Source organism: Lissotriton vulgaris, chromosome 10 (genome assembly GCF_964263255.1).
Source record: "Lissotriton vulgaris chromosome 10, aLisVul1.2, whole genome shotgun sequence".
Classification (NCBI taxonomy): domain Eukaryota; kingdom Metazoa; phylum Chordata; class Amphibia; order Caudata; family Salamandridae; genus Lissotriton; species Lissotriton vulgaris.
Window position 1 is genome coordinate 172,570,988 of NC_141698.1, and position 27,911 is coordinate 172,598,898.

Below are 27,911 nucleotides of genomic sequence, written 5' to 3' on the forward strand. Positions count from 1 at the left end.
TTTACCCTCTGGAACCTGGCCCACCATCACATAGCACAGAACCTGACTGTCTACCACACCCGGCCTCAACACAGCACAGGAGGTGTTGAATGAATACGTCTTTATTGCATAAAATCTATATCTATATCTATATCTATACTACTATTATAAAGGAAGAACTTTGCACCTTTGAGGCGGGTAAACTCGGGAACCACAGCTCCAATCCACACACCCGATACATCATTGTAATTGTCAGGGTGTGCAGATGGACATAGGCTATATAAATAAAAAAATATGCGTTCTTTAAAAAATTTACATCAAACAAAAAAGTAGTCCCCTCGAAGTAGCGCCGGCCGCGACCTGCGCGTTGACGTCAGGAGCACGGGGAGGAGCGGCGTCCAGGAACGCGAGGAGGAGCGGCAGATATAGTGCGGGGGAGGAGCGGTGGACATGGCGCGGGGGAGGAGCGGTGACGAACGGCGGAATGGCGGTGAGGACCGGTGGACAGGCGGGAGGAGAGGTAAGCGGCGAGGAGCGGCAGAGCGGTGAAATGAGGAGCGCAGGGGAGGAGCGGCGGCTGAGGTAAGGCTCCAGGCAGGCGGGGGTTGAGGCAGGCGGGGGTCGGGGCGGGCGGGGGACGGGACAGGGCGGGCGGGGGCCCAGGCTGCTTGACAATGTCGGGGCAGGCGGGGGACGGGCGGGCAGGGGACGGGACGGGGTGGGCGGGGGCCCGGGCTGTTCAAAAATGTCGGGGCAGGCGGGGGGGCCGGGCTGCTGCTGCACAATGTCGGGGCGGGCGGGGGTCCGGGAAGCCTGATTGCTCCCGGACAAGATCTGGACGGGCTGCTAGTATATATATATATATATATATATATATATCTATACTAATATAATAAAGAGAGAGCCCAAACCTTTGAGGCGGGTAATATCAGGAACCACAGCACCAATCACAACACCCAATACAGCGTTGGAAAGGGCAGTTGCAGCAGAAGGACATAGGCTATGCAGACGCCCACCATATACATTTAAAAGGTAAAAGAACCATGCCAGCAAAGTAGTCCCTTGTGGGCGAGTCTGCGTTGTGCTGTGGGCGTGTGCTGGGGGCGTGACAAACGCTGGGGGAGTGTGGTAAGTTCCGCTCTTCATGCCATGTCTCATATCGTGTGCTGTGGGCGTGTGCTGGGGGCGTGTGCGGGGCGCGGGATTACGGAAAAATAAAGCGAGCGTTGTGCCCAATATTTCTTTGTTTTTTCTTCCCAGGTTCTGTACATTCCAGCTCCGAGTGTGCTTGCTCCGCGCTCCGAGTGGCATGGCCTTGCTTTACTGTATGGAGGTCAGGCATGGCGCTATTCCCAAGGGCCGGAAGGAGCGCAAACAGGGGCCATTGTGCAGGAAATGTAATCCGCCTTAACTTCCGGTGACGCCTGAAGCGCACACTGGAGATTTTCCACTTCTGTTGAGCACAGGCACATCCGAACACAAGGCCCGCCTCCACGGAAATAGCAAGAAAGGGACTATCCCTCCCCCGGGAATATGTGATGATGTTCCGCAAACCAACATCCTGCATGCCATCACTCCGCAATTTTCATAATGCGGGACTATTACTCCGCAAAGACATCATTTCTAAAACTTTTACAACGCATATGACTTTATCACGCATGCCATTATAACGCAAATGCATGTGTGGTAAAGTCATATACATTGTAAAAGTACATTATTAAAACATCAAATATATGTTTGTATATATCTATACTACTATGTCAGTGATTTATGCCAAGGATGGCATCAGATATTAAGATCTACTCTCTACAGAAGACTGCCTGCAGACTACCTGAGCTACTGAAAAAGAATTCATACCTGCAAACATAGGTGGTGTCTTTTTTGGTGTTCTCAAATGTTGAGCTGTGTAATGTAGTAGTAACAAATCACTCTTTGTTGTAAATACTGTATATTTAACACAGCATGACGTGTCACCTTCTATCTTAGAAGACATTTCATTGCTACAAGACATGTCTTTAAGATCTATCTTTCCGGGCGTGGGGAAGGGAGGGACAGCTATGTGTTTTGCCTCTTTAGTTTCTTCCTGTGGACAAGAATAATGTTGTTTCGCTCTTGAATCCCACACTTTCAGGAGGCCTGGTTAGTGTGTTATTGCAGCTACAGAGGGCCATTGGGTGACTGGTATGGTATCAAATTTAAATGAAAATGGCTGCAATGAGTTGGAGCTTTTTTAAGTCCTTTGGCATTGATCTGGCTTATACATGGTCGCTGAGGTGTTGGTTTAGAGCCTTCTCTGGAATAAAAGGTATCATTATTCCAACAGGTTTTTAACAGGTCAACAGTTTAGGATTAACAAAACCTAGAAAAGAAGTTAGACATTGAGCTACAGATATAAAACAGAAAATTGTGCACCTCAATTCTGTTGAACTCGTCAAAGCAGGCCCATGCTCCGGACTGTGCAAGTCCCTTGAAAAACTTGCCCATGGCTTTGTAATCAAGTCCATCGGAACAATTAAAGACAACACACTAAACAAAAAAAAAGAAACACAATGCTGGGTTAGACACATCAGTTTGGTTTGTATATTGTGTTTAATAGCATGAAAGGCAGTATGCAAACCTATTAGAGAATCAGCTGAGTTAACAAGGATCATCCAAAAGGAAATCTTACTTAATTCATTTATGATTAACATTCAGTTATTAAGAAGGTTGTCCTATATGGGGAAGAGTTAAAACTATATGGGAGACGCTGTTTGAATTGGATTGAGGAGGAACCTTTGCGTGCTGCTATCCCTGCTGGAGTATCCTCGTTATTTGCAGGACTGTTTGTTTCCCTGTTGACAGCTCGCGGTACCCGCTGCGCGGGTCCCGCTTCGCTAGCGTGGCAAGGCGCTTCCACTGGGGAAACTTAACACCAGGGGCAGAAGGAGAAGGAGGAAGCACAGGGCTGCGAGCGCCAGGCGAGGGACAGGGACTCCATTGCCCAGGAGTCCCTGCGCTGCAATCACCTCCACCTGGTCGCTCTCCCTGTTCGCCCCACCCCGAGCGCCGAGTGAAAGGCGCCTGAGAGTTGCTGATACGGCGGGAGACGCTGTTTGAATTGGATTGAGGAGGAACCTTTGCGTGCTGCTATCCCTGCTGGAGTATCCTCGTTATTTGCAGGACTGTTTGTTTCCCTGTTTACAGCTCGCGGTACCCGCTGCGCGGGTCCCGCTTCGCTAGCGTGGCAAGGCGCTTCCACTGGGGAAACTTAACACCAGGGGCAGAAGGAGAAGGAGGAAGCACAGGGCTGCGAGCGCCAGGCGAGGGACAGGGACTCCATTGCCCAGGAGTCCCTGTGCTGCAATCACCTCCACCTGGTCGCTCTCCCTGTTCGCCCCGCCCATGAGCACCTTCCTTCTACATAAGGACTAGCTGTTGCCGCTGCGCGGGAGCGCGCGGGAGCGTCCCGGGAGAAGCCCGGGACAAGGGCGGGACCATCTGTGGCCGTCCGGAGCCGAAGGAGGCCGGGCTGGGCCACCCCACTGACGAGTAGGATTTGAGATCTATTTTTCTATCGATTTCCGGGACTATATTGATTCATTTTATTGTGTGCCCCACTGTGTTTATATACTTGTAAATCCTACCAATAATGTCTCACATGTGAAATACCACTAGCTTACCATCCCCCCATTCTGAGGGTGGCACGACCATTCTAGGTCCCTTGGACAAATTCTTTTTTAATCGTCCCAACCAAGATATAGACAAAGAGATCTCACTGGCAGAAAAACGTGCAGACCGTAGGCTGTCCATTGAGCTTCTTAAAAGTTCCATGGAAAAACGTTTGCCGCAAGCTTATCCGGCATTGGTAACCCCTCTGTCCTCTATAACTTTGCCTGGGGTGATTGAAATACAAAACACTTCTCCCTCTACTTTGGAGATTGAGGACGGCTCACTACAAACATCGGACAATGCCACTTTGTCCACATCTCTACCTATAGACCCCATTGTTCATCCATCTACAGTGAAAACCATAGTTAAAACTAGTATGTCAGACCCAAAACCATGTGTAAAAAGGAAAAGGATTACTGCCCCAAGGAAATCCCATCCTTCCAAACCCCCTAACAAAGTAAGAAAAGTGGTAAAAAATCCTTTATTTACACAAAAGGCACATAGCGGGGTAAGTGGAAGTGGCGACTTATTAAATGAGGGGGACAATGTAGTTTTAGAGAGTTCTAATCCACCATTTAGTGACCCCCAGGGGAACGGGTTGGCTGCGAACATTCCTCTAATAGACTCATTGATACCTGAGTTGGAGAAATTACTAAGGTTGCTTCTGACACCCATTGAGGCAAAAGTAAATAAGTTAATGGACCGACTAGATCACTTTGAGCAGGCTACCTTGGACAATTTTTTCCATACTAAGTCACTAATTAAATTGCAGCCCAAGATAACTGAGTCTAGTAGGGCTCAGGAAATTCCGGAAAAAGCACAAAATCTGCCTGTTGTCGTAACACTCCCCCAAGCAGGCTGCACTATAAGTAAGATCCAGGCAAAGGGACCAAGTCAACCGCTTATTTCACCAGAGCAGGTCTGCCCGAGCACTAGTGCAAGGGAAGAAGCATCTAAGGTCCAAAACCCTATGGTAAAGGACAAGAATAAGAAGGGCCTACAAAACAGCAACACCATTGCAAGTAACCACCGGCCAACGCCAAGTATTTCCAATCCCCACACAAACATTGGAGCAGAGGGCCTTAATGGCCCCAGGACAACTAAAGCTTTATCCACAAATCCTCAACAAAAATCAAATATCCCTAACCCCTGTCCTAGTGCCCCGGTTAATAGACCACCACCGACTTATTTGGAGAAACAACCCCGAAAGATTCCTCCTGTGAATCTTACCCCGGATTCCCACCCTTTCGTGGCGGTTCTCACTAATGTTCCACCTCTTTTAGTCGGTCAAAGAGAAACCTTCCAGATGCTCAAAAACAAAGTAATGCACTGGTTGAAGGAAAACAGACCACTCCCGGGGGGGCTGGACGGGTTGATAATAGGGGCAAGGAGGATCGACTGGATTGGGTACACCAGTAAAAACTTGGGGGGTGACTGTATTATCATCAATTTTCAAGACCCCAGGGTGGCTGGTTGGATAACAAGGCAGGGTTGGGGTACAAGTAGTGGTGGAATTGGCATTGTGGATCATTCTTTTTTTTACCCAAGGCAAACATGCTTATTAAAAGGTGGGCCCATGAATCTAAATAGTTCCACCAATCCTCCGTTGGTAAGGATTGCACCCCCACCCTCTACCCTACTGCAATGGCAACCCCAAAATATTGGTTTAAATTATAATAATCTGGAAGACACTCAATGTTTGAACTGGGGATACTGACCAAAGCTTAACATAAGGGGATGCCTCTCACACCGGAAGCCATGTTGGGTCCCTGAAACCCCGGCATTGAGTACTGATGTTGTGTTGAAGGTAACAGAAGACGATGAAAAGGTTGCATCTGTAGAGGAAAATACCGGGGATTTAATGCAAAACATGAGTGGTGAGGTGTCAACGGAACAAAATATTGTGGACAATGATCACAACTTGGGAGATGAGGATGGTGGACAATTGAGTTCCATGGGATTGCCCATTGTTGATATAATGGGTAGTGATAGCCCTGCTCTGGGAAGTTTTGTATCTTGGAACATTGCAGGATTGGGGAGTAAATTGATGTTACAATCATGGGCCGACTTCATTAATGGGTTTGAACTGTGTTTCTTTCAGGAGACTTGGGCCTGTGATCCTATTTACCTCCAAGGCTACCTAAATTTTTCGATTCCGGCATGTCGAGGTCCTAGGGGCAGACCCAAAGGAGGCCTCACTGTCTGGATTAGACAGAGTTCCGAACTTAATGTGAAAATGTGGGACTTGGGCTGTAGAGATATTCAAATGCTACGAATTTCCTCAGTAGAGTGGGGTGTGATAGATTTATACAATGTCTATGCCAGAGGTTGCAATAATGGGAGTTCCCCCACTTTAGAGGCTCTATCTAATTTTCTGCAATCAAAGTCCCTTGGGAACAGAATAGTAATAGCTGGGGATTTAAATAGGATTTTTGAACCTCTAGACAGTACCGAAAACCCATTAGGGCAGGAAGAGGACAATCTATGGGGTGTTCCCTCCCTGAATCTTGCCCCTGTCAAACGTTGGTCAAAAGATATTCTTTCCTTAAATGCTATGTGTTTAGAATATGGGATGCGTGCCCTCAATGGTAGAACAAAGGGAGATAAGGAAGGTGTGTGCACATATGATAATGGTCATAATAGAAGCAGGATAGACTACGTTATTTGTAGTCTTAATCTTTGGCAGGGGGTTTGTGACATGGAAGTCAAGGGCAGGATAGAAAGTGATCACAACCCTCTTTGCGTGACCCATACCTGGTGGAAGCACACTCAGCCTAATCTACATGCTAGTAATGGGTTGCTCCCAGACATGGCGAATAATATGCGTAGATTGAAATGGCCCTCGGTGTTGGCGAATGCAGCCTCCATGGATTTTATTGGGTCTGAAGTGGACAAAGCAATTGTTTCCATGGAATTAGCTAGTGCCACACTGCCAGGATCTAGGGCGATCACTGAAATCCATAATAATCTTTTCGCCACCCTAAAGCCATACTTTATGAGAACATGTAAGGGTAATCGCACAGCTTCCTCTAAACCAGCAGGGTGGTTTAACCAACAGTGCAGGGCAGCCAGATTAACACTGGGTAATGCTATCAGAAGCAGGGATAGGGTAGCAATCAAAACTGCCAGGAAGCAATATAACACTAGCATTTCCTTGGCCAAAAAAGACTGGGATGAGAAGCATTGGGAGGAACTGAAGGAGGCCTCTGGAGCAAAGGATTCCAGGCTTTTCTGGAAGATAGTAAAGTGGGGCAGAGGCGGTACCCCAAAAAAACCGGATAATAATGTCGCTGAATCCGACTGGGTGAATTACTTTAGGCCCCAATATGCTGAGACAAAGGAGTGGGGTGGTGGGGATGTAATCTTGGCTGTATTTCCCAAGGATGATTTGTTTTCCGCCAAGGAAGTTGAACTTGTAACTAGCTCCGTTCAAGGGGGCAGGGCCCCGGGATTAGATGGGATACCCTCGGACGTTTTTAAAAATGATAAAAATAGGTGGGGCAGATATGTGCTCCTATTGGGGAACGCAATTGCAAAAGGTGCGCAAGTCCCAGAACAGTGGAAGGGAGCCATTATTATACCCGTCCACAAAAAAGGAGATCGATCCCTTCCAGCTAATTACAGGCCCATAAGTTTGATTGCCACCGCCCAAAAAGTAATTGGGAAGATGGTGGTAAACAAACTTATGGACTGGGTGGACGAAAATGATTCTCTTTCCCCTTTTCAGGCAGGCTTTCGGAGGGCTACCAGTACCATCGACCAGGTGTTTCGCTTTACTATGTTACGGTGGGGGACGGTTCTTCTTGGTGGGGGCAGCCTGTATGTCGCTTTTGTCGACCTGCGGGCTGCCTTCGACCTAGTCCCAAGGGGTAAGCTCTGGGCAGTGTTAAGTAAGATAGGCATTCCCGCAGAATTGCTTACTTTAATTATGAGGTTGCACGAATGCAATTTTGCCAAAGTACAGTGGGGGACAAATGGCCAATCCTCAATTGACTTCCCTGTGGAGCGTGGGGTGCGCCAAGGTTGTGCAATGGCGCCCTTGCTCTTCACATTATATATCAATGGGATAGTCAGTAGGATGCAGGACGCTAGTGTGGATGCGCCTTCGTTGGCGGGCATCAGGGTTCCGATCCTGATGTTCGCTGACGACACTTTGATAATGTCCAAAACCCCAGCTGGATTGCAACGGGCCCTGAATATTTTTGACGACTTTTGCCAGGAGCATGGCCTGGAAGTAAACATAGGCAAGACCAAGCTGATGGCTTTTTCCCGAGGACAGAAGCCTCGCCCTAGGATACATTTGAATAATATTGGGCTTGAGGTCGTAAGGGAGTTCACCTACCTAGGGGTACAAATCGCAAGTAATTATGGTTGGTCCCACCACATAGAAAAGGCGGTCTTGAAACATCAGCAAATATCGGGGGCCTTACGGGTGGAGCACAATAGATCCAAAACTAAACCCATAAAACCTGTCCTCGCTGTATACGATGCTAAGGCAATAGGATAGGCCTTATATGGGGCGGAGCTGTTTGGTTTTGACAATTTAACTTCATTACAGATAGCTGAGAACAGGTTTCTTAGGGGTATTACGGGACTGCCCCAGAGCACACCATTAATCCCTCTTAGCCTCGACCTGGGAAGAAGATCGGTAACCGACCGAGCCAGACTGCGTCCCATCTTATTTTGGAGGCGACTTTGGTCCACCCCTGAAATTAGGCATTATGGGGAAGGCTTCCTGGCAATAATCAAGATTGATACATTCCATAAAATATCATGGCTGAAAAACCTAAGGGTATTGCTAGGTGAACTAGGTCTTTCCAACCTTTGGGACAATCCGTCGGGGGAAGTGTTCCCAAGTAAAAATACACTTAAAGCACTATATTGGGAATGGATAGACGAGAGGCTTTGGAGAAGGGTTAAATCTGACTCAATGGGAGGTCGCTTTTTGGAAAGTAAAATGTGTCCTGCACTAGAAAATTACTGGGACAGTATAACTGTTCCTATGGACAGAAAGTTGTTCTTCCAATTAAGATCTGGTTCCCTCCCGTTGAGAGATCTAACTGGCAGGTGGAAGAGTTTGAACACCCAGTGCTGCCCAGCGTGCGGCGCAACTAAAGAAAGTGTGGGACACTTCCTATTTGCTTGTAAGGCTTATGCCTCCCCAAGAAGGGTCTGGTTAACCCCTATCTGCAAGAACCTTGGGACATCCAGTGCAGCTTAGGCGCAGAGAATTATTTGCACTACTTCTGAGGAGCCTATTGTCATGGGAATAGCAAAGTACCTGGGGTGGGCTTGGTCCATTAGGCGGAGAGCTCTTTCTGTTTCTCCTAATGTTTCTTGATTATGTTTTACTTGCATAATGTTTTGTTTTAAAATGATTAAGCTTGCGCAACTGTTTTAATGTATTGGATGAAATGCCTTGACTAAGTGTGATGTTCTTTTAAATATGTATGTTGTGCTTTTATGAGTCTATAACTCGAATAAAGCTTTTCTACTACTATATGGAAGTATTGTAAGAGAGAATTAGAGTGATGTTTGTAAAAAGCATGCTTAATTAGATCTTCTTGATCTCTTTTTTTAAGTTGCCACTGGTTTAATATTTATATTAGTTTATTGGTTTAATCTTTAGACAGGTTTAATATATATATATATATATATATATATATATATATATATATATATATATATATATATATTTTGTTCACAGATCATATTACTATATTCTTAATATTATATCAAATAAAAGTGAAATAGCTAATCGGCAATGAATATTACTATCCAGGACCCCGTGCACGATTCAGCGACGACATCACTGACTTTATCACCCCACACGCCCTCCCCTCTGAGGAATACATCCTATTGGGAGACCTCAACTTTCACCTGGAAAAGAGCAATGACAGCAACGCCGCCACCCTTCTGGACAATCTCGCCAACCTCGGACTCAAACAACTTGTCACCACCCCCACCCACATTGCAGGTCACACACTCGACCCTATCTTCACCTCCAGCAAACATGTCTCATTCAGTCACACCACAGCTCTTCATTGGACGGACCACAGCTGCGTTCACTTTATCTACAATAAGACCAGAACCCACAACCATCCTCAACCCTCTCTGCGAAGAAACTGGAACAAAATCACCATCGACCAGATCTCCTCATCGCTTCTTCTAAAGCCCCCCGCCCACTCCTCAAACCCCGACCAAGCAGCCATTAACCTCACCCAATGGCTATCTAACAGCGCCGACATCCTAGCACCGTTGAAAAAACGTCATATCAAACTAGGCAGCAAAAACGCCTCCTGGTTCAACGATGATCTTAAGAAATCCAAGAAACTCTGTCGCTCCCTCGAGAAGGCCTGGAAAAAAGACCCAAGCACCAGCACCAGGGATGCCTTCAAAAACGCCACCCGCATACACCACCAACTAATCCGGTCAGCCAAGAAAGCCGCATTCAAAGACCGACTAGATAACAACGCCCACAACAGCAAGGAATTATTCAACATCGTCAAAGAATTTACCAACCCATCAGCCAACTCCAACGACATCACCCCCTCTCAAGCCCTCTGCGACTCCCTAGCTTCATTCTTCCACAACAAAATCGCAGACAACCACAACAGCTTCGACAACCGACCTGGAGACCAACCCACCCAACCTTCTGCAGGACCTTCACCCCCCTTGAACATCCTTAATGACTGGAACCCAATCTCCACTGAGGACACCATCCGACTGATGAACTCCATCCACTCAGGATCCCCAACAGACCCATGCCCTCACCACATCTTCAACAAAGCAGACTCCATCATAGCACCACACCTCCGAGATGTCATCAACTGCTCCCTCAACGCTGCCACCTTCCCGGAAAGCTGGAAACACGTAGAACTCAGCGCCCTTCTGAAAAAACCCACAGCTGACCCCACCGAACTCAAAAACTACTGCCCCATCTCGCTTCTTCCATTCCCGGCCAAAGTCATCGAGAAAGCTGTCAACAACCAGCTCGCCGCCTTCCTCGAAACCAACAAATCCCTCGACTCCTCACAGTCCGGCTTCCGAGCCAAACACAGCACTGAAACCGCCCTCATCGCAGCAACAGACGACATTCGAACTCTACTGGACAATGGAGACACAGTCGCCCTCATCCTCCTCGACCTCTCCGCAGCCTTCGACACAGTCTGTCATAGTACCCTCATACAACGCCTCAGCAACGTCGGAATCCAAGGAAAAGCACTGGAATGGATCACCTCGTTCCTCACCGGAAGAACCCAGAGAGTCCGCCTCCCACCATTCAAATCAGAGGCCACTGAAGTCATCTGCGGCGTACCACAAGGATCTTCACTCAGCCCCACCCTCTTCAACGTATACATGAGCCCCCTCGCGGCCATCGCACGCCAACACAACCTCAACATCATCTCCTACGCTGATGACACTCAACTGATCCTATCACTCACCAGAGACCCTAACACTGCCAAAACCAACCTACATGAAGGAATGAGAGAAGTAGCCGAGTGGATGAAGCACAGCCGTCTGAAACTGAACTCAGACAAAACAGAAGTCCTCATCCTAGGCACCTCCCCCTCCGCCTGGGATGACTCTTGGTGGCCAGAGGCCCTTGGAAAAGCACCCATCCCGACGGACCACGCACGGAACCTAGGCGTCATCCTGGATTCCTCACTCTCGATGAACAGACAAGTCAACCCCGTCTCTTCATCTTGCTTCAACATTCTTAGCATGCTCAAAAAAACATTTTGTTGGATCCCCACCGAAACTAGAAAAACGATCACCCACGCACTGGTCACGAGCCGGCTGGACTACGGAAACACCCTATACGCCGGTACCACCGCAAAACTCCAGAAAAAACTCCAACGCATCCAGAACGCTTCAGCCAGGCTCATACTAGACATCCCGCGTAAAGAACACATCTCTGGTCACCTGAAAAACCTCCACTGGCTCCCCGTCAATAAGAGGATTACTTTCCGCCTCCTAACCCACGCACACAAAGCACTTTACGAACTTGGACCCGAATGCCTCAACACACGACTGTCCTTCTACACCCCCTCCTGCCAGCTACGATCCTCCAACCAAGCCCTTGCCACTGTACCTCGCATCAACAAAACCACCATGGGAGGTAGATCCTTCTCCTACCTGGCAGTTAAAACCTGGAACTCACTTCCCACTCACCTTCGCCTTACTCAGAACCACCTAGCATTCAGAAAGCAACTTAAGACTTGGATATTCGACAAGTAACTCCCCACCCTTCCTCAAGCGCCTTGAGACCCTCTGGGTATGTAGCGCGCTATATAAATCTCTTGACTTGACTTGACTTGACATCAAAAGAAAATAAACATTATAAATATTGCTTAAATACTGCAAACAAATTTAAGAGATACATAGCTACAGCACCTTATAGAGTAGTTTTGATTTTACAGTCTAGTCACCAAGCACAGTGAGAAATTGTTTAACAGCAAACTATTCAAGAAGATCACCTAAGACAGTATTAATGGCAATACATATAATATACTACAGAATGTTAGATGTCTACAAAATACCTGTTTGGCCAAGGCTTTTGCAAGATCCTTGGTTGTTTCTGTTTTGCCAGTTCCAGCAGGCCCTTCTGGAGCACCACCAAGATTTAATTTTAGGGCTCCCATTAAAGTTCTAAATAAAAAATATTTTTGGTTACTTAAAACAGATTCATTGATTCATCGACCAGATTGAAGATGTAGTCCGACACTTCCAAAGCTCACTTCCGCATTTGGTGAACTCTATCTCAACTAAAGACTAAGCTGATAGTGCACCAATTTTCTGTTAATTGATTTGCGAACATAAATGTATTTTAAGTACAAATTAAAATGTTGCCACATATTTCTGATTTCCATAGATTTAGATACCATAATTAAAAAATATTGTAATGTGTATATTAATACACAATATGACATACTTAGAGTTATGTATTATTTAGAAATAGTACAGTTTTCCTGGATTCCTTACTTCAATACCCTTTATTTGGACATGCATTAGATTACTGACAGTGTGGCAGCCAAAAACACTCTCAGTCTGAATGCATTGAATAGCTACTGTTGTCGGATGGCTGTTTGGGGAATATTCTTGAGAGTACTAACATCCCTTTTGTCCCTTTAACTCCCTCTATTCCTCTCTTTGTCTCTCATGCCAACAAGGAAACAGGGCATGTTGTAATATGCTGTACGATGGAGGGAAAGAACTGTTGAGAAGAGGTGCAGATACTAAAAAAACATTGGCAAACAGCATGTCTTACTGTATAGTAAATCAGAACGTTGGGGGCTAGAATATCAAAGAACTGCACAGTGCCCCTGAAGGATAGGGAGGTCCTCTTGATTGACGATGAAGGGGTACACCCACCCTGTATAAATACTACTAACCAAAGAGTATCCCTCCTGAAGTTCAAGTGCCTACACAAGGAAGAAGAAGGGGGAAGAATCTGTTATGTCCCACATCTATACACCACTGCTACTGGAGTAGGAAAAAGTTTTTAATACAATCCTCACCCACCCTCTTACTTTTGTACGGCATGCCAAATGCTCACAGCTTGCATGTAAATTGTAATACTTGCCACTTGGGGATATACGCAAAGTGCTGGAGAATAATGTCCCCATCGGGCATAATTGGGTGGCCATCTACTTGGCTTGGATCTCCTGCTTGCGGCCACAAGCAGGAGAGCAGAGCCAAGTAGGTGTCAGAATGGGTTGGGACTCTTGAAGAAAGTCTGACTACAGGGTTGCTCACTCATGCCACCAGGGGGGCATTATTTACCAGCACTTTGAGTATATCCCTGAGTGGCAAAAATTACACGTTATGTGCATTCTTTGAGTATTGCACATGACATACAATAAAAAAGACACATAAGACTCGTAATTGAGGAGTAACATATTTACAAACTCAACCTGATGAAAGCCCAGGACCATTTTAGACAGTGAGTATAGAGCTGAAACATATTGGTGATTTAGGGTCATTAGACGATTGCATTCTAATACCCCTACATAGGGGTCTATTAGGATAGCGGGCGGAAGATTTGCCCGACCGCCATGGTAGTGGGAAAAGACCGCCCGCAAGGACCTCTTGCATAACGGCTGGTCCGATTAGCATGCTCCGCAGTCAAAATCTGTCCGTGGTGGAACGATCGCAGGCATTAACATTGCGGCGGTTGCTGCTGCCAGCAGCACCGCCACGATGTGAAAAGGAGCATGTCATGCATATCACCACACGCCCCTCCAACACTTTGGGGACCCGTAATGGGCCCCCGGAGACATTCTCTGCATGCCTTTCCATGGAGATACCACCGCCGCAGAAAGGCTGGCTACCGCCGGCATCATAATAAAGCCAGCGGAGCCTGGCCCTGCACCAGCACCATTGTAGCGGTCCAGTTCTGCCCGCTAGGCAGGTGTGCGGAGTGGCACAGGCGGAAAAGTGGCAGGCAGAAATCTGACAGGCTGCGGTCGTCGCCGCCATGCTAATGGGGCCGGCGGTGTTACGGGTTGCCATCGCGGGCGGATGCCTGGCGCTAGTCTGGTTGTTGCCACCGCTGGTCCGGTGGCAACCACGGTGGCCCTCCTAAAAGGCCTCAAAGTGTTTATTTTTAGCCTTTCCACCCTCCCCACCTATACAGGGAACTCTTGGGAGTGGGTGAGGAATGTTATCTTTAAAGTTACACCCGCAATCCAACCATCTTTATAAATGCTCCCTGCTATATGGTTGAATCCACCATGACCCTTAGGTGTCAGTGTAAACCAAATTATGATGCCACTATTAGAGTGGGTGAGGGTTGTATTAAAAAAAATGTTTTCCTTCCCCATTCCAGTAGGAGTGATGAAAAGGTGTGGCGCATAACAGATTATCTTCCCTTCTTCTTCCTTGTGGAGGCACTTGAACTCCAGAAAGGATACTCTCTGGTCAGTGGTGACCGAAGAGTCAGCCATTAACACTTGCTATTGTCCATTACTTGTCTTTTATGCCCAAACATGTGGCTCAGTTTGCTACATTGGTGCAGGCCAAGCGATATTAGATAGCTTCCTGATCAATAATGCTATGCTAATCCTTCCCAGGTCAGACAAATTGCTGTTAAGAAGTCTGTCAATCAGTTGTTTCTTTGAAAGGATGCAGTTGGTACTTCTGTTATTAGTACTTTAGCTGAACAACTTCAAAAATCTAAAGGAAAATACCTCAAGCTTTGAAGGCTTCATCAACAATGCATTATGTTATCAATGTTATTTTCTCTTCCAATGATGGGCTCGCAACATGTAGACTACTCATTTAATGCTCACACCTCTCATAAAGCTGCTACATTCTAGATCCACTGGAATCTTTTAACTGAGGCACATACGAAATATAGGTTTTGACTTTTTGCATAATCCCAGTGGGAAAACATTATTGCATTAATGCCATCTATCATATGTCAGACGAGGAGAAATATGCAAGGACTGAGGAACCATGAACACAATTCTACAGACCTGTAACCTCTCTCGCCAAGAGCAGAACAGAACATTGGTAAAGTACCTCTGTTTCCTGCTGCTTGGATATGTCTGAGGAGGCACTGGCAGGAGATTCATGCTTGAAATGATAGAATCAGAAATTGATCAGAGATCTCCAATTCAGTGGTTCAGGAGTAGATCCATTTGTGTTAGCATATTCAGGGAACGTTCTTGGAGAAGCCTCTTAATGTGATCCTGCAATGTATTTTCCTCATTCATCACAGCTGATGAAGGCAGACCATCTACTTCCTGAGGGACCAGTGTTCTTAAAGACTGCTTACACCCTGCCATCCAGATAGCATTAAGCTCCTTTATAGTGAAACTAGTTTCACAAGGGTTAGTGAGCTTTCCTATTCTCATTGACTCAGTACTCAAACTCCTGCCAGATGCATGGCCCAGCTCCCCTTCCTCAAGATAAAGTGAGTTTGCAAAGGTATACAGACTATTTCCTATCTCTGTCTCAAAATGAACACCAGCTCTATAGTCTCTGAAAAGAAATGGAGAATCCCAAAACTTTTTTTTATACTCTTTCAAATCTCTCCTTTGGCATTGCTAAAAAAAAACAGTGAGCGATGTGAGGGCCTACTTTTGAGCTAAAGCAACTAGCTATTCCTACATACACTGCCCTTTAGTAATTTGAAGGGTAACTGGCAAGGGCCATTTCCGATGCTTACTGAGGTGGAGGAGAGTGAAATTATTCTTGCTTCAGGTATTAAAGGCCAGGAAAACGTATTCAAAGTAATTTGAGTCATTAAGAAAAAGTAGAACAGCAACAGGATGACTATTGGTCAATGGTAAGGTACTTAGTGGGACTGAAATTTGGGGGCTATCAGACTGTAGCAGCAAGTTGATCTTCACAGGCAACAAAATCCAATACATCTCATTCATGGAAATGAGGGGTGGAAAAGGGAGGTCCTACATTGTCGATCTTGCAAATACATAGATAGGGACCGGTGAATTGCGCGAAGGGTGAAAAAGAAGGAGGGGTGAGGGGAAAATAAGACTTTTTTGGCTTTAAGTGAGGACTTGCTGGTCGTGTAATTTTCTAGTCATAATTAGCTGAAGGTTGTCTCAAGAAATATTATTGGGCTCAAGGACATGCATAAAACTAGCATTAAGAAAATGTATCTGGAAAAGGTAGATGTTTACCTTTTGTAGAAAATGCATTAATTTGAAACCATGGTCTAAGAAAGATCTAGAAAAGTATATACTGGATCAGAAGACCGTACAATCTAAAGCATACTCTACATTAAATGGGTTCAAAGTCCTTTAAATAATTTTAGCGGTTAACTTAGGAGTTTGGTAAAAAAACAGACGCAGCTGACTGTTTCTATCTTTAGAGAGTGCAAATTCAAGGCTGCCACTTTTTACACTAGATCCAGTGATGATCTGCTAAGAACTTGCTGTTGCATTGTTGATCTTTTCTGACCCATTTCTGAGGTTGGGGGGTAATCTTGCACTGACCGCTTGGAGTAGATTGAATACAGCCCAGGGCAAATATAGGAAACATGGGAGAAAAGTGGTACAAATTCTGGAAATGCCTGCAAGACTTTGAGGTTATTGGTTTCTTAAATTTGGAGCATGTTTGATGGTGTACAAATTCGGATGCATTAACCAAAGATTTACTAGCTAAGTGTCTCTTGATTTTATACAGGTTTAATATGTTGATGAAACATTCAGAAATATAAACCATTGTATGTTTAGTTCAATTAAGATGCTTCGAGAAGCTTATTTCTAACATTCCAAAGTAACCTCTGGTGTGTACCAGAACACTGTAAAAGTTTGAAATAGTTTCCAATAACTTGTGGCCACTGACGATTGGATATTTGCATTCTGCACTAATTTCATTGGCTGAGTGAATATTCCCTGTTCCTTCTAATAACTACTCAATTTTCTTAGTTGTAAAACAATCAACATAGCTAAAATGCTCATCAAGCAAGTTGCTGTATCAAAATATAACCTATCTGATTATCTTAATCTTAGCAGTGTGAGACCCTACAGTCCATATAGCACAGGATTTGGGTGTGTTGATCATTTTTACCTATAACATCGATCAGTCAATGGAGTTATAACCAGACGTGGAGAATTCCCCAGGTATTCATAACCATATTTGGCTGCTGTCGTTATCATTCGCACCATGACGTCGTTCTTTTCCCAGTAGTATCGGAGTTGAGAAATCCATTGGAAGTCGTTCAAACTGGACACCTTGTCCTGAGATAATTTTGCTACCACATCACGTGCTGTGAAGACACAAAGTCAAGACTTTTCATTCAACCCAATGGTAACAGCCCAAAAAGCATGCTCAAATATGATTTATAGCAACATTCATAACAGTAGGGGAATATGAAGAACTGATTTTGAAAGCAGTGTGTAAGATCTTACCATGTACGTCAATCACAGTAAGAGCTCCAAGTGTCGCGCGGGCCCCGCTGGAAAGCTTTCCTCTGACAAGCTCTACAATGTCGGCAATTTGCTCATTGCTCTTCTCCAGGAAGGCCTTTAAAAGAAACAAAAAGATCATTACAAAAGTTGACATTTAAAATGTCTTCTAACAACATTAATAATGCTGATGACAACATGCTAAATGATACTACAGTGGGTGTATTTAGAAGATATGAGCTGGAGATAATACTTCATTTTACTATACTGGTGAGGCAGAGAACAAAAAAGGAATGGCCAGAAACGCTTGAATCAATCTCAACCACTCCTGATTAGTCGGGATACATGCTCGGTGTATCATTCCATGCCATTGTTTTTAGCTCCATTTATCACTTTTTTTGCTGTCTGAGACAATCACCCTAAGACAAGACAGAAACAATGGAAGGGAATAATGTCCAGAGTAATTACCAGGGGTAAGCATTAATTTAAACATTTCAATTCTTCATATTCATAGCTGGAGAGTCACTTTAAGTGAAAGAGGCTTGCCAAGGTACAGGTCTCGAACTCTCAAGCAGAACCTCACCTGACTGTGAATATAGGAGCTAAACAGCAATGAAGCACAGTTTAAAACAATGGAAAGCACTAGATGTGGCTGGGGTTAGGCTGTCCCTGTCCCCAGTCAAGGCAAGGGGCCCTTGGAACGAGCAGTGAGAGTTAGGACTAGCATTAGATGGCGGAGGCAAATTCTCTGGACCTGTTCAAAGTTACACAGCTCTGGAATTACTTTTTTGCAGTTTTATAGAGGCAAACTCGACCCAAAGGGATTGAAACACTTTACATGAGCACCAGTTCCAGTACACAGGAACACATACATTTCTCTTTTTTTTAACCTCATCCGCTCGGCGCAAATTTGGGCGCAAAATTGGGCTTATGGACTCATGACGGAACGGTTCCGTCATGAACACAGGCCAACCGACGCTCATGATGGAACCGTTCCGTCATGAGCATCGAAGGGGTTAAGGTACGGGAAGATAACGTGATTTGCTCAGAATCACAGGATATAGAGCTGATGCCGAGACTCGAACCCGGTTCCCCAGTTCCAAAGTCGGCAGCTCTGGCCATTACACCAGATCCTCTGGTATGATGATGTGCTCCCTGTAAAAAAACTTCTCTTCTAGAGTTTTTTTATGTAGCAGAGGATGGTTACAGCATGACAAATTCCAAATGGCGTTCCACACTCCGAGGTGTTCCATGAGAAACACTGTGGCTTGTTTTGTGTCCATTAAGGCCAAAACATCCCTGAGATTGTTTGTACTCCCATTCAGAAGTGATGTGACGTAGAGATTTGGCTGAACTGTCCCTCTTGCAGCATGACAAAGTATGGTATGAGTAAGGTTGGTCCATGTTTATAATTTCACATACAATGTATAAGTGATAGATTAAAATACTCTACAGAGATATTAGTCCATATAACTGATTGAGGCATTTACATTCATAATTATTTTTGCAATATTAGTATACCGGTAGGGAGACTCATGGAATACTGTGGCTAGTTTTGGTAATAGCATTTAATAAATGACATCAACAAATTTAAGAAAAAACTGGCTAAATGTCAGTGAGCTATTGGCATGTGAGGTAGAATGGCAAAGAACATGCTCAGCCTTCTTAAACTTGTCAAAGTAAATATGGCAGCTCTCTTTAAAGGATTAAAAATGAGCTCCTGCATAATTAAATACTATCCCACCTGAACACAGGACTCTAGACCCGAGACCTGGGTAAAGAGAAATTAACCTCTAATAAGTATAGGCCATGAATCTAACCTTTAACAGCACTGGCAAAGGCAATAGGTGTGCTTTTGACTGCCAGCTGTTTGGCTTTATCAATGCTTATTTTGATTTGCCTTTTTTTGTGCAAATCTTTATCGTTGGGGTATCTGCTGGGCCCAAATCAAATCTAAAAAAATACATTGGCTACAAGTTCTACCATATGTGTGTGTATGCTCCTTGTGAAAGCGCAGCATGTCTTCACTCACATTAAAGTTAGGCAATGGCTCTCGTAGCCTGATCTATTCCACTTGCAGTACACTGCAGTGGGTAGAAACAGCGTCGAATTGGTAACGGGGGCATTCGGGCAATGCCCGACGGGCCGGGGTCCAAGTTCCAGCTGAGGGCTGCTTTTGAGCAGCCTGGGGGCCGATTTGAGGGGTGTCTCTGTTGTTCGACTATACCGCCAGCGGCCCAGTGGGTGTCTGAGTGGCCTTTCTGGAGGGAGATGGGCGCTCATTATCTCCCGTAGAGCAGCAACAGGTAGAGGTGTCACACCTTTTCTCTCTCTGGGCCTCCCATTAATGTAGGCATACTGAGCGGGGCAGAGGGCTGAGCAGAAGTGGCCTCACTTGTTTTCAGGTGTGTTTCACAAGTGTAAACTGATGCGTGCATTCCCCCCCCCCCTTTTTTATGTAAAATTACGCTGAAGCAGTGATTTGAGGGAAGGCATTATGCTAATGTGAGCTGATTTTTTTATGCGTGCCCGGGCCGATTTTTAATCCCAATCCAACCCTGGGTAGAAATATGTGATTGCCACAATGACAAACCAATGGATGAAAAGGGCTGGCTGAAGTCATTATAACTAAGCATATTACACATATAATTTTAGCAAAATCAAAAGGTCTTGGCTAATGCCCGACCTAAAAATGCTAGTAAACTTTGGAAATCCGCCAGCCATATTCATCAGTAATGGAGCCCTGTGTCACCTGGCTGATATTATTCTGGAAAAGGTGTCCTTTGATGACATAAATGTCAAACGGGACTGCGTGGGGAATAACAATTCTTTCTTTCGCCCAGGTCTAAGGTGGAGTTATAGTGCTAACTACATAGAACACAATAAAAATACAGATTAAAACCTAATGAATTCTGATTCTGCACTGAAAATATTTGTAACAGAGCATGGCCATCAATTAGTAGTAGCACAGTGCTGTAAACGCTAGCCAATATATCCCTTTGGCACCCGTGGCAGTGCCCTCCCATGGTCAGCGGTTATAAAAAAGCAGCAGCCCCAACAGCCTTGGTTTCTTTTGTTATTTCCACTCTATGCCCTTCCCTTAGCCACTCAGCAGCAAAATGAAGTCTGTAGAAGGGCAAAGGGTGGCGCAAAGGACCAACCCTACAATATCATCCTTGGTCAACGAGTGTGTGGCGTGAGTCCTGCTCACCACGCCTTTCAGAATGGACGTCCATGCACTGGAGAAATTTATTATTGATTCGGCCATGTGAATTGCATAGAAATAGCAATGAATATCTTAGTAGAGTCTAGAACAGGCATTTGGAGAACAAAATATACTTTCCAGTTTTTCTTTTTAATTGTCATAAATGTAACAGTACATGATAGACTTCTTTTATTGTGAACTACGCCCTATTAACTTGTACTTTTTAGAAACAATAGTTGATATAAATCAGTGGATTTTGAACCAGTTCTGAAAATTTAAATGCAAATAAAAAAGAGGGTCTTACGGGTAAAGTGTTGTTAGTTATTGCTTCAGATACTTCCTTGGTCCAGTAGATTGAGGAAACGCAAATGACCACTTGTCCTGGCCACTGCAACACCCACTTCTTTCGAGGAACCTGTTGGAAAATGTCCATCAGTTGTACAGATTAAAGCGGTAGCTAATTTGATTGATTCTTAAATGTAATCGAAAATATCTATGGTTTTATGGTTGAAGAATCAGGATTATGATTGCACACCAAGGGATACCTAGCAGTAGAATTGTGCATTTACTATGAGACTGTAACCAACGAGCGACGTTTTAAGCATTTTGATATAATGACAACACATATTGGCATGTATATAGCGCAAATCTAGTGGGATAGCAGATGAGTGTCCTACATCATCTTGGGACATACCATTTGTATTTCACAAATGTACAATTGCATTTCTGTCACATTCACAATTTTAGGCACAGCAAGAATACATGTTTGGCCCAGAAGAACCCAACTTCCCAGGTTCCATTTCTACAGCTTAGCTACTAGACCACATCCCCTCCCATTGCTTTGTCCTGAAGAAATCGTTCCTAAATCCTTTTGAAGATTATAGAGGCACACAAACTCAGGGTGTGCCTCGTAAAATGTCACCATTAAATCAACAAACATATATGTACGGTCTTGTGTGCATCTCTGCACAGGTAAAGTTACAAAAGGACTCTTGACCTGTTTGACACCTGCAGTTAATTCTGTCTTTTAGCCAGCTGCACTTTGTTTTCTGGTATGTCTTGTTTTGTTTTCATAATTACAAGAGCTTAATAGTGCCACAGCAAATATGTTTTTGTCAAAAACCTAGAAATGGCTGAAGGTCTCATACATAACATGATGGGGTCCACATGGTAGTTGTGCATGTGTGTGTGCGCGCCTGTACATTGCCTGTGCACGAAGACGCCTACATGATTGGTGTTTGTATGCATGGGGTCCTAGAGATGTGCTATCTGTTGCATGGGTGGCCATATGTGTGTTTTTTGTGTGCATGGATGCCTTCAAGTATTTTGTCTGAATGGATAGATGCTCCTATGTGTGTCTTATGCATGGGTCCTTGCATATGTGTTAGTTGTAGGCAGTGGTTATGGGCAGTGGTGTCTGTATGTGTGTTATCTGCATCAAAGGGAGCTTGAATGGGTTTTTCTGGTGCAGCGTGCCTATTTGTGTGCTATCTGTGTCCCTAGCTGCATGTATGTTGTTCTGTTATTTTAATTTGATATCGCACACGAATCACCCCATCAGGGGCATCTCGCCACTGAGAACATGCACGACAGCGGGAACAGAGACCTGAATTAGAACAACTCCTTCTTGAGTAATTTCTTGAATTTGATGTAATCAGAACAAGTGTGGATCTGAAAAGGGAAGTTGTTCCAGTAAGTGGGAGCTAGATCTGAAAAGGACCTGTCGCCTCACCTTGATCATGGAATGCGGGATTGGTAAGTAACCCTTTATCCATAGATCACACATTCCGGCCTGGAATGCTGGAAGCGTTTGAGCCTCAAGTGTAAGTAGCTGGGCCCTTTCCTCATTAAAGCTTTATGGGCTAGGCAACAGATTTTTAAAATAATTCTCTTTCTGACCGGTAGCCAGTGCAGTGTTCTCAGAAGTGGGGTGGAAGTAGATCTCGTGGGAAGTTTACAGATAATCCAAGTTGCTGTATTTTACACGACCTGTAATTTGGACAGTAATGTCTCTGGCAGAAGCCTGAAACTGTTTTTCTGTCTGCATCTGTGCACATGGCTCTGCATTTGTTCCTTTGTGTGCATAAATTATTCAAAAGCGAACTCTGTGTCTAGGCTTGTTAAAATGTCTTTCTCTTTAACTCGTTTCTACATCAGGTACATTTCAAATCAATCCGCAGTGAATCGAAATTAAACATAAACAGTATTTCCTACTCTTTTTTTCAGAAATATGAGGCAATATCATAAGGTAATAGAACCCAGAACGTATTGATACTATTGTATTTTTATCTCCTGTGCGTTCTGGGTTCTATTACCTGATGGTATTGCTCTGACACGAGTTCTGCGGGTTGGAATTGAGGACAATGTAGTAGTATTGCACATTTGCTCCTTGTTCTGCACTCCAAGGCTCGAAATCTAGCATTTTCTATCAACAAAAATGTCATTCAGTGTCTCCTTTCAAGATTTGTGCAGGGTAATATGGACAGGTCAGTGGGAACTTTGCGCACAACCTGTAATGTGAATTTTGGAGGGAAATCCAGTTTGCACCTAAACTGGATTACTGGCAAACCCGAAATGATGGTTATTGTGTTTACCATGGGGGGCTATGTGCTGACAAATTAATTCATATTCTCAGCAAAACCATATAAGTCCACAGTTTTTTAAAAGTCTTGGATAAGTTAAACAATTAAGGGCCCGATGTACGTCGTCAATTACCGGTCGGTAACGGCCGATTTCGGCCATTACCGACCGGTATTTGGGATCTGACATGTAGGTAGGCTTAATTTACAGATTCGGTAAATTTACCGATTCTGTAAAATACCGAATCGGTAAAATTCAGTATTCTAGAGTCGGTAAATCAGATTTACCTACATCTGGGCCCTAGTGTCATGCAAAGAAAAACACTCTAGGGCCCTAATGTATCTGTCACGATAAAAATCCAACTCCAGCAGTTCTGAATTTATTGGGTACAAAAAATTGCGCCTGTTCTGAGTTTTTGGGGAATAACAACTGGACTCTGGTGCTCACTGCACCTAAAGCTGCATGTCACAGTAAAGCCCATCAGAGACGTTTTAAGGCATGGGCAAAGTGGACAATCGCCTATGGCCCCCATATTCCATAGGACAGTGAACCTTCTCTTCATTTCACCAATGTCTATCCTGTTTCTCTTTCTAAACCTCTCTCCTTCTTTGCCCACTCTATCTCTGACTCTGTGTCTCTACCCTGTGTTTTTTCTAACCGATTTTTAGGATTCCCGAACAAGACATATATCAACTGGTTTTGGATGACCTTGTTAAAATTTAACATATAATTTACTATTTTTTAGCATGATGTGGGCATGAATTATCAGGAAATGGGAAATAAAATTCAAATTTACTCCATACATGGGCTTCCAAATATGTCTTGCCGGGGCCGCCAAAAAACTTAAGATGACAACGAAGCCCATACTCTTTTCCCCTGTTAAATTCCAGCAGATTTGACCCGCAGAAATGTAAGGAAGGGTGTTGAATTGATACGGAATGACAGTGAGTACTAAAATCCCACAACTCAGAATTCCAACCCCTGTGTAAACAGCGGGTCTTAAAATTCTGTTCCATTTATGGTCAGAGTCTGCACATTTTTTATTCCTAAAATGAACAATAGGTGTCATGATTGATAGTAGTGCATAAGCTCACCCTATGCAAATTAAAAAAATACAAACATTTCATACTAATATCACAACAAAGCAGAACACCCAGTAAATTCTGGCATATCCTGGAAGGTTGCAATGAGGAGGAGGAGTGTGTTTTTGTAAGCAATGCTGCCAGTGTTTGGAACAGCAAAGGGTGCCCTAGTCGTAGGACATGTTGCCCATCTCTAGCACCCTAGGCCCAGCGAGAAACAATGGCTCTGCATCTTTACCTGTATATAACCTTCAATGCCTTCATGGATGACATGCTTTAAGCTTGCAAGCATATTTTCTTCCACCTCAAGCAGCCATTTCTCAACCATTCCCTTGAAGCAAGGACAAATAAAGCATATTATACAAAAAATGACTAAATAAGGAGCATTTATGATTTTTAAACGTACACTTTAAACTGGAGACAAGAATAGCAAAGTAGCTATTCTGAATAAGTCAGTACAAAACTCTACAAGCAGCTCAACAGCACACTCCAAAGCTTAATTTCTGACATCTTTTCCTATAAAATAACAATCCATATAAAGAATCATCAGGCATGGAAAAAACTGCGTTTACACAACCATACAAAAATATTTAAAAGAATTAAAATGAAGAGTGCCTCTTAAAGAATATTGCACAAGATGGGCCTTTCTCATGCAATCAGAATATGTGCATTAGTTCCATCTCTCCATCGATCTACTTAACTCATCAGTATTACCAAAGTATATGAGGCTTTACATCCTCACAGGATTCATACATTGTCAGATGATCATTGGTTTATTATTATACTCTGGTAAAAGAAGTAAACCTCATTTTGGAGCAAGATCAGACACTCACATATTATAATGACACTAGCAGCCCGTCCCGACGTTGTCCGGGTATAAATTGCTGCCGGCCAGTAGTATATTCTTTTGTAGGATTTCGTTTTGATAGCATTTCTTATCTGTGACAGGCCTGTGAAACGCTCCGATTCACAGTGCACGGCTGATGCACTTAAGAGTGCGCGTTCAGTAGTGTGTGAACTCGAGTTTCCCTACTTTATTTTTCCTTGCAATATTATATAGCGCGAGCTCGACAACATGGCATGAGCATAATTTAGATTACAGAAGAACACATTCATTTGTGGTAGGCACAGGGAGACAAAGCGATTTGCCTGGAATCACAGGATGTTGAGCTTATGCCGAGATTCGAACGTAGCTCCCCAGCTCTAAAGTTCAAAAATCTAGAACTTGTGGCGGGAGGTGTGTCTAAAAGTGTATGTCGGTGCTGGCCATCAATTAGAGAGACCTGTGCATTTTTCAAATCGGTGGTGAAAAAATACGAGTATGTTGCTGGAGATGTGGGCCGCCGTGCCACCAATGTACTTACCGGGGGAGGGTAAACACCCATTATTCCGCAACTTTCTTTCCGCATACCATCACGCCGCATACTTTCATTACGAAAGTACCATGACTCCGCAATGCCATTGTAACGCATGGCATTACATTTTATATGCTTTTACCACGCAAACATTTACAACGAAATTCGTTGTAAAATGCATGAATGGTAAAAGCATGTTTTTTTTAATGTTTGGATAAGGTAAGTATGGATATAGGGGTATATGTTTTAGGGTACTGAGGTATATGTTTTGGGGTGTTTGGGTATTTTAAGGGTTCAGATATAGTTTGGGGTTATGGGGTACAGGGGTAGTTTTAGGGTTTAGGGATAAGTATGGGTTTTGGGGTGCAAGGGTATTTTTAGGGTTCAGGGCTAGGTTTGGGTTTTGGGGTATAGGAGTATTTTTAGGGTTCAGCAGTAGGTTTGGGTTTTCGGGTACAGGGGTATTTTAAGGGTTCAGGGCTAGGTTTGGGTTTTGGGGTACAGGGGTATTTTTAGGGTTCAGGGCTAGGTTTGGGTTTTGGAGTACAGGGGTATTTTAGGGTTCAGGGGTAGGTTTGGGTTTTGGGGTTCAGGGGTATTTTTAGGGTTCAGAGGTAGGTTTGGGTTTTGGGGTACAGGGTATTTTAGGGGTTCAGGGCTAGGTTTGGGTTTTGGGGTACAGGGGTATTTTTAGGGTTCAGAGGTAGGTTTGGGTTTTAGGGTACAGGGGTATTTTAAGGGTTCAGGGCTAGGTTTGGGTTTTGGGGTACAGGGGTATTTTAGGGTTCAGGGGTAGGTTTGGGTTTTGGGGTACAGGGTTATTTTTAGGGTTCAGGGCTAGGTTTGGGTTTTGGGGTACAGGGGTATTTTTAGGGTTCAGGGATAGGTTTGGGTTTTGAGGTGCAGGGGTATTTATAGGGTTCAGGGCTAGGTTTGGGTTTTGGTGTACAGGGTTTATTTTAGGGTTTAGGGATAGGTTTGGGTTTTGGGGTACAGGATATATTTATAGGGTTAAAATGGATTAGTGTTTAAGGGTGTTGGGGTATTTTAAGGAGTAAGGGTGGGTTATGATTATGGGGTGCAGGGGTATGTAAAGGGAGCAGGGTGGGATTAGCACACGATAAAAGACATGGCATTAAGGGCGGAACGTACCACACACCCCCAGCGTTTGTCACGCCCCCCAGCACACGCCCACAGCACAACGCAGACACGCCCACAAGGGACTACTTTGATGGCACGGTTCTTTTACCTTTTAAATGTATATGGTGGCCGTCTGCATAGCCTATGTCCTTCTGCTGCAACTGCCCTTTCCAACGCTGTATTGGGTGTTGTGATTGGTGCTGTACTTTTTGAGTTTACCCGCCTCAAAGGTTTAGGCTGTCTCTTTATATTATTAGTATGGATGTTGAAGTATCTGGGCCAAGAGCACCCTAAACAACTAGTTGGTGCCACATTTCAGAAAGGTATTGGCAAGTGAGCAGCCCATAGTGCCACCAATCCCCTCTTGACTTATATGGCCAATATTAGTGTGACTCCGTTACAAAATTCTGTAAAAAAAGTAGAGATCCTGTGAAAGAAAGTTCAAAGAAGACGAGGAGCATTTATATCACACAATTAGTACCTGCACTTTTATATTTCAGTTTCAAGCCCTGCACTGAATATTCTATATTTCGGGCTCAGATGAAAAAGCTGGCATTTCAATTACTGCCATGGCAACTATATTAGTGGATTGTAAAGTCATTGGTTTATTTGTCAACTAGTTCAAAAAGTCCCTTTGTCAAATCTTCCAGGGCAAGTTTTAGACTCTAGATTGGATGTGGCATGTATTAGTAATAATGGGAGGTGTGAAAACGAATGTTTAACACTTTCTTGAAACCAGTGATCAAATCTTAAATACTGTAAGGACATTGTGAAGCAAAATCAGCTTTTCTGCATGGAGTACCCTGATTACTTTGCCTTTTTCTGGACACTATTTTTACTGGTGTTAACTCTGTGCGCTAGTGTGACACTGCCCTTCAATGCCACAGTGCCTATACTATGCTCCTAAAATGGTACTGTAAAATTGGCATCACCCAATTGGTTTATTTAACTTTCCAGTAAGGCCACTGTACAGTGGTATAAAAATTACGCCAGTAGCATGGAAGTTAATTGTCTTATGTGGGCTCCAGTATATATTTGCATG

General features: G+C 44.3%; 1 protein-coding gene across 1 annotated transcript in view; it reads right to left on the reverse strand.

The window, feature by feature from the left end:
* DNAH3 (dynein axonemal heavy chain 3) overlaps positions 1-27,911 on the reverse strand; it is a 614,138-nt gene that overhangs the window by 279,086 nt on the left and 307,141 nt on the right. Inside the window, exons 25-30 of the mRNA XM_086940811.1 lie at positions 24,613-24,705; positions 21,017-21,127; positions 17,511-17,625; positions 17,170-17,368; positions 12,171-12,279; positions 2,392-2,505 (exon numbers count right to left, since the gene is read on the reverse strand). Of these exons, the coding sequence (XP_086796937.1) occupies positions 2,392-2,505; positions 12,171-12,279; positions 17,170-17,368; positions 17,511-17,625; positions 21,017-21,127; positions 24,613-24,705 (741 nt within the window). The remainder of the gene's footprint in view (positions 1-2,391; positions 2,506-12,170; positions 12,280-17,169; positions 17,369-17,510; positions 17,626-21,016; positions 21,128-24,612; positions 24,706-27,911) is intronic.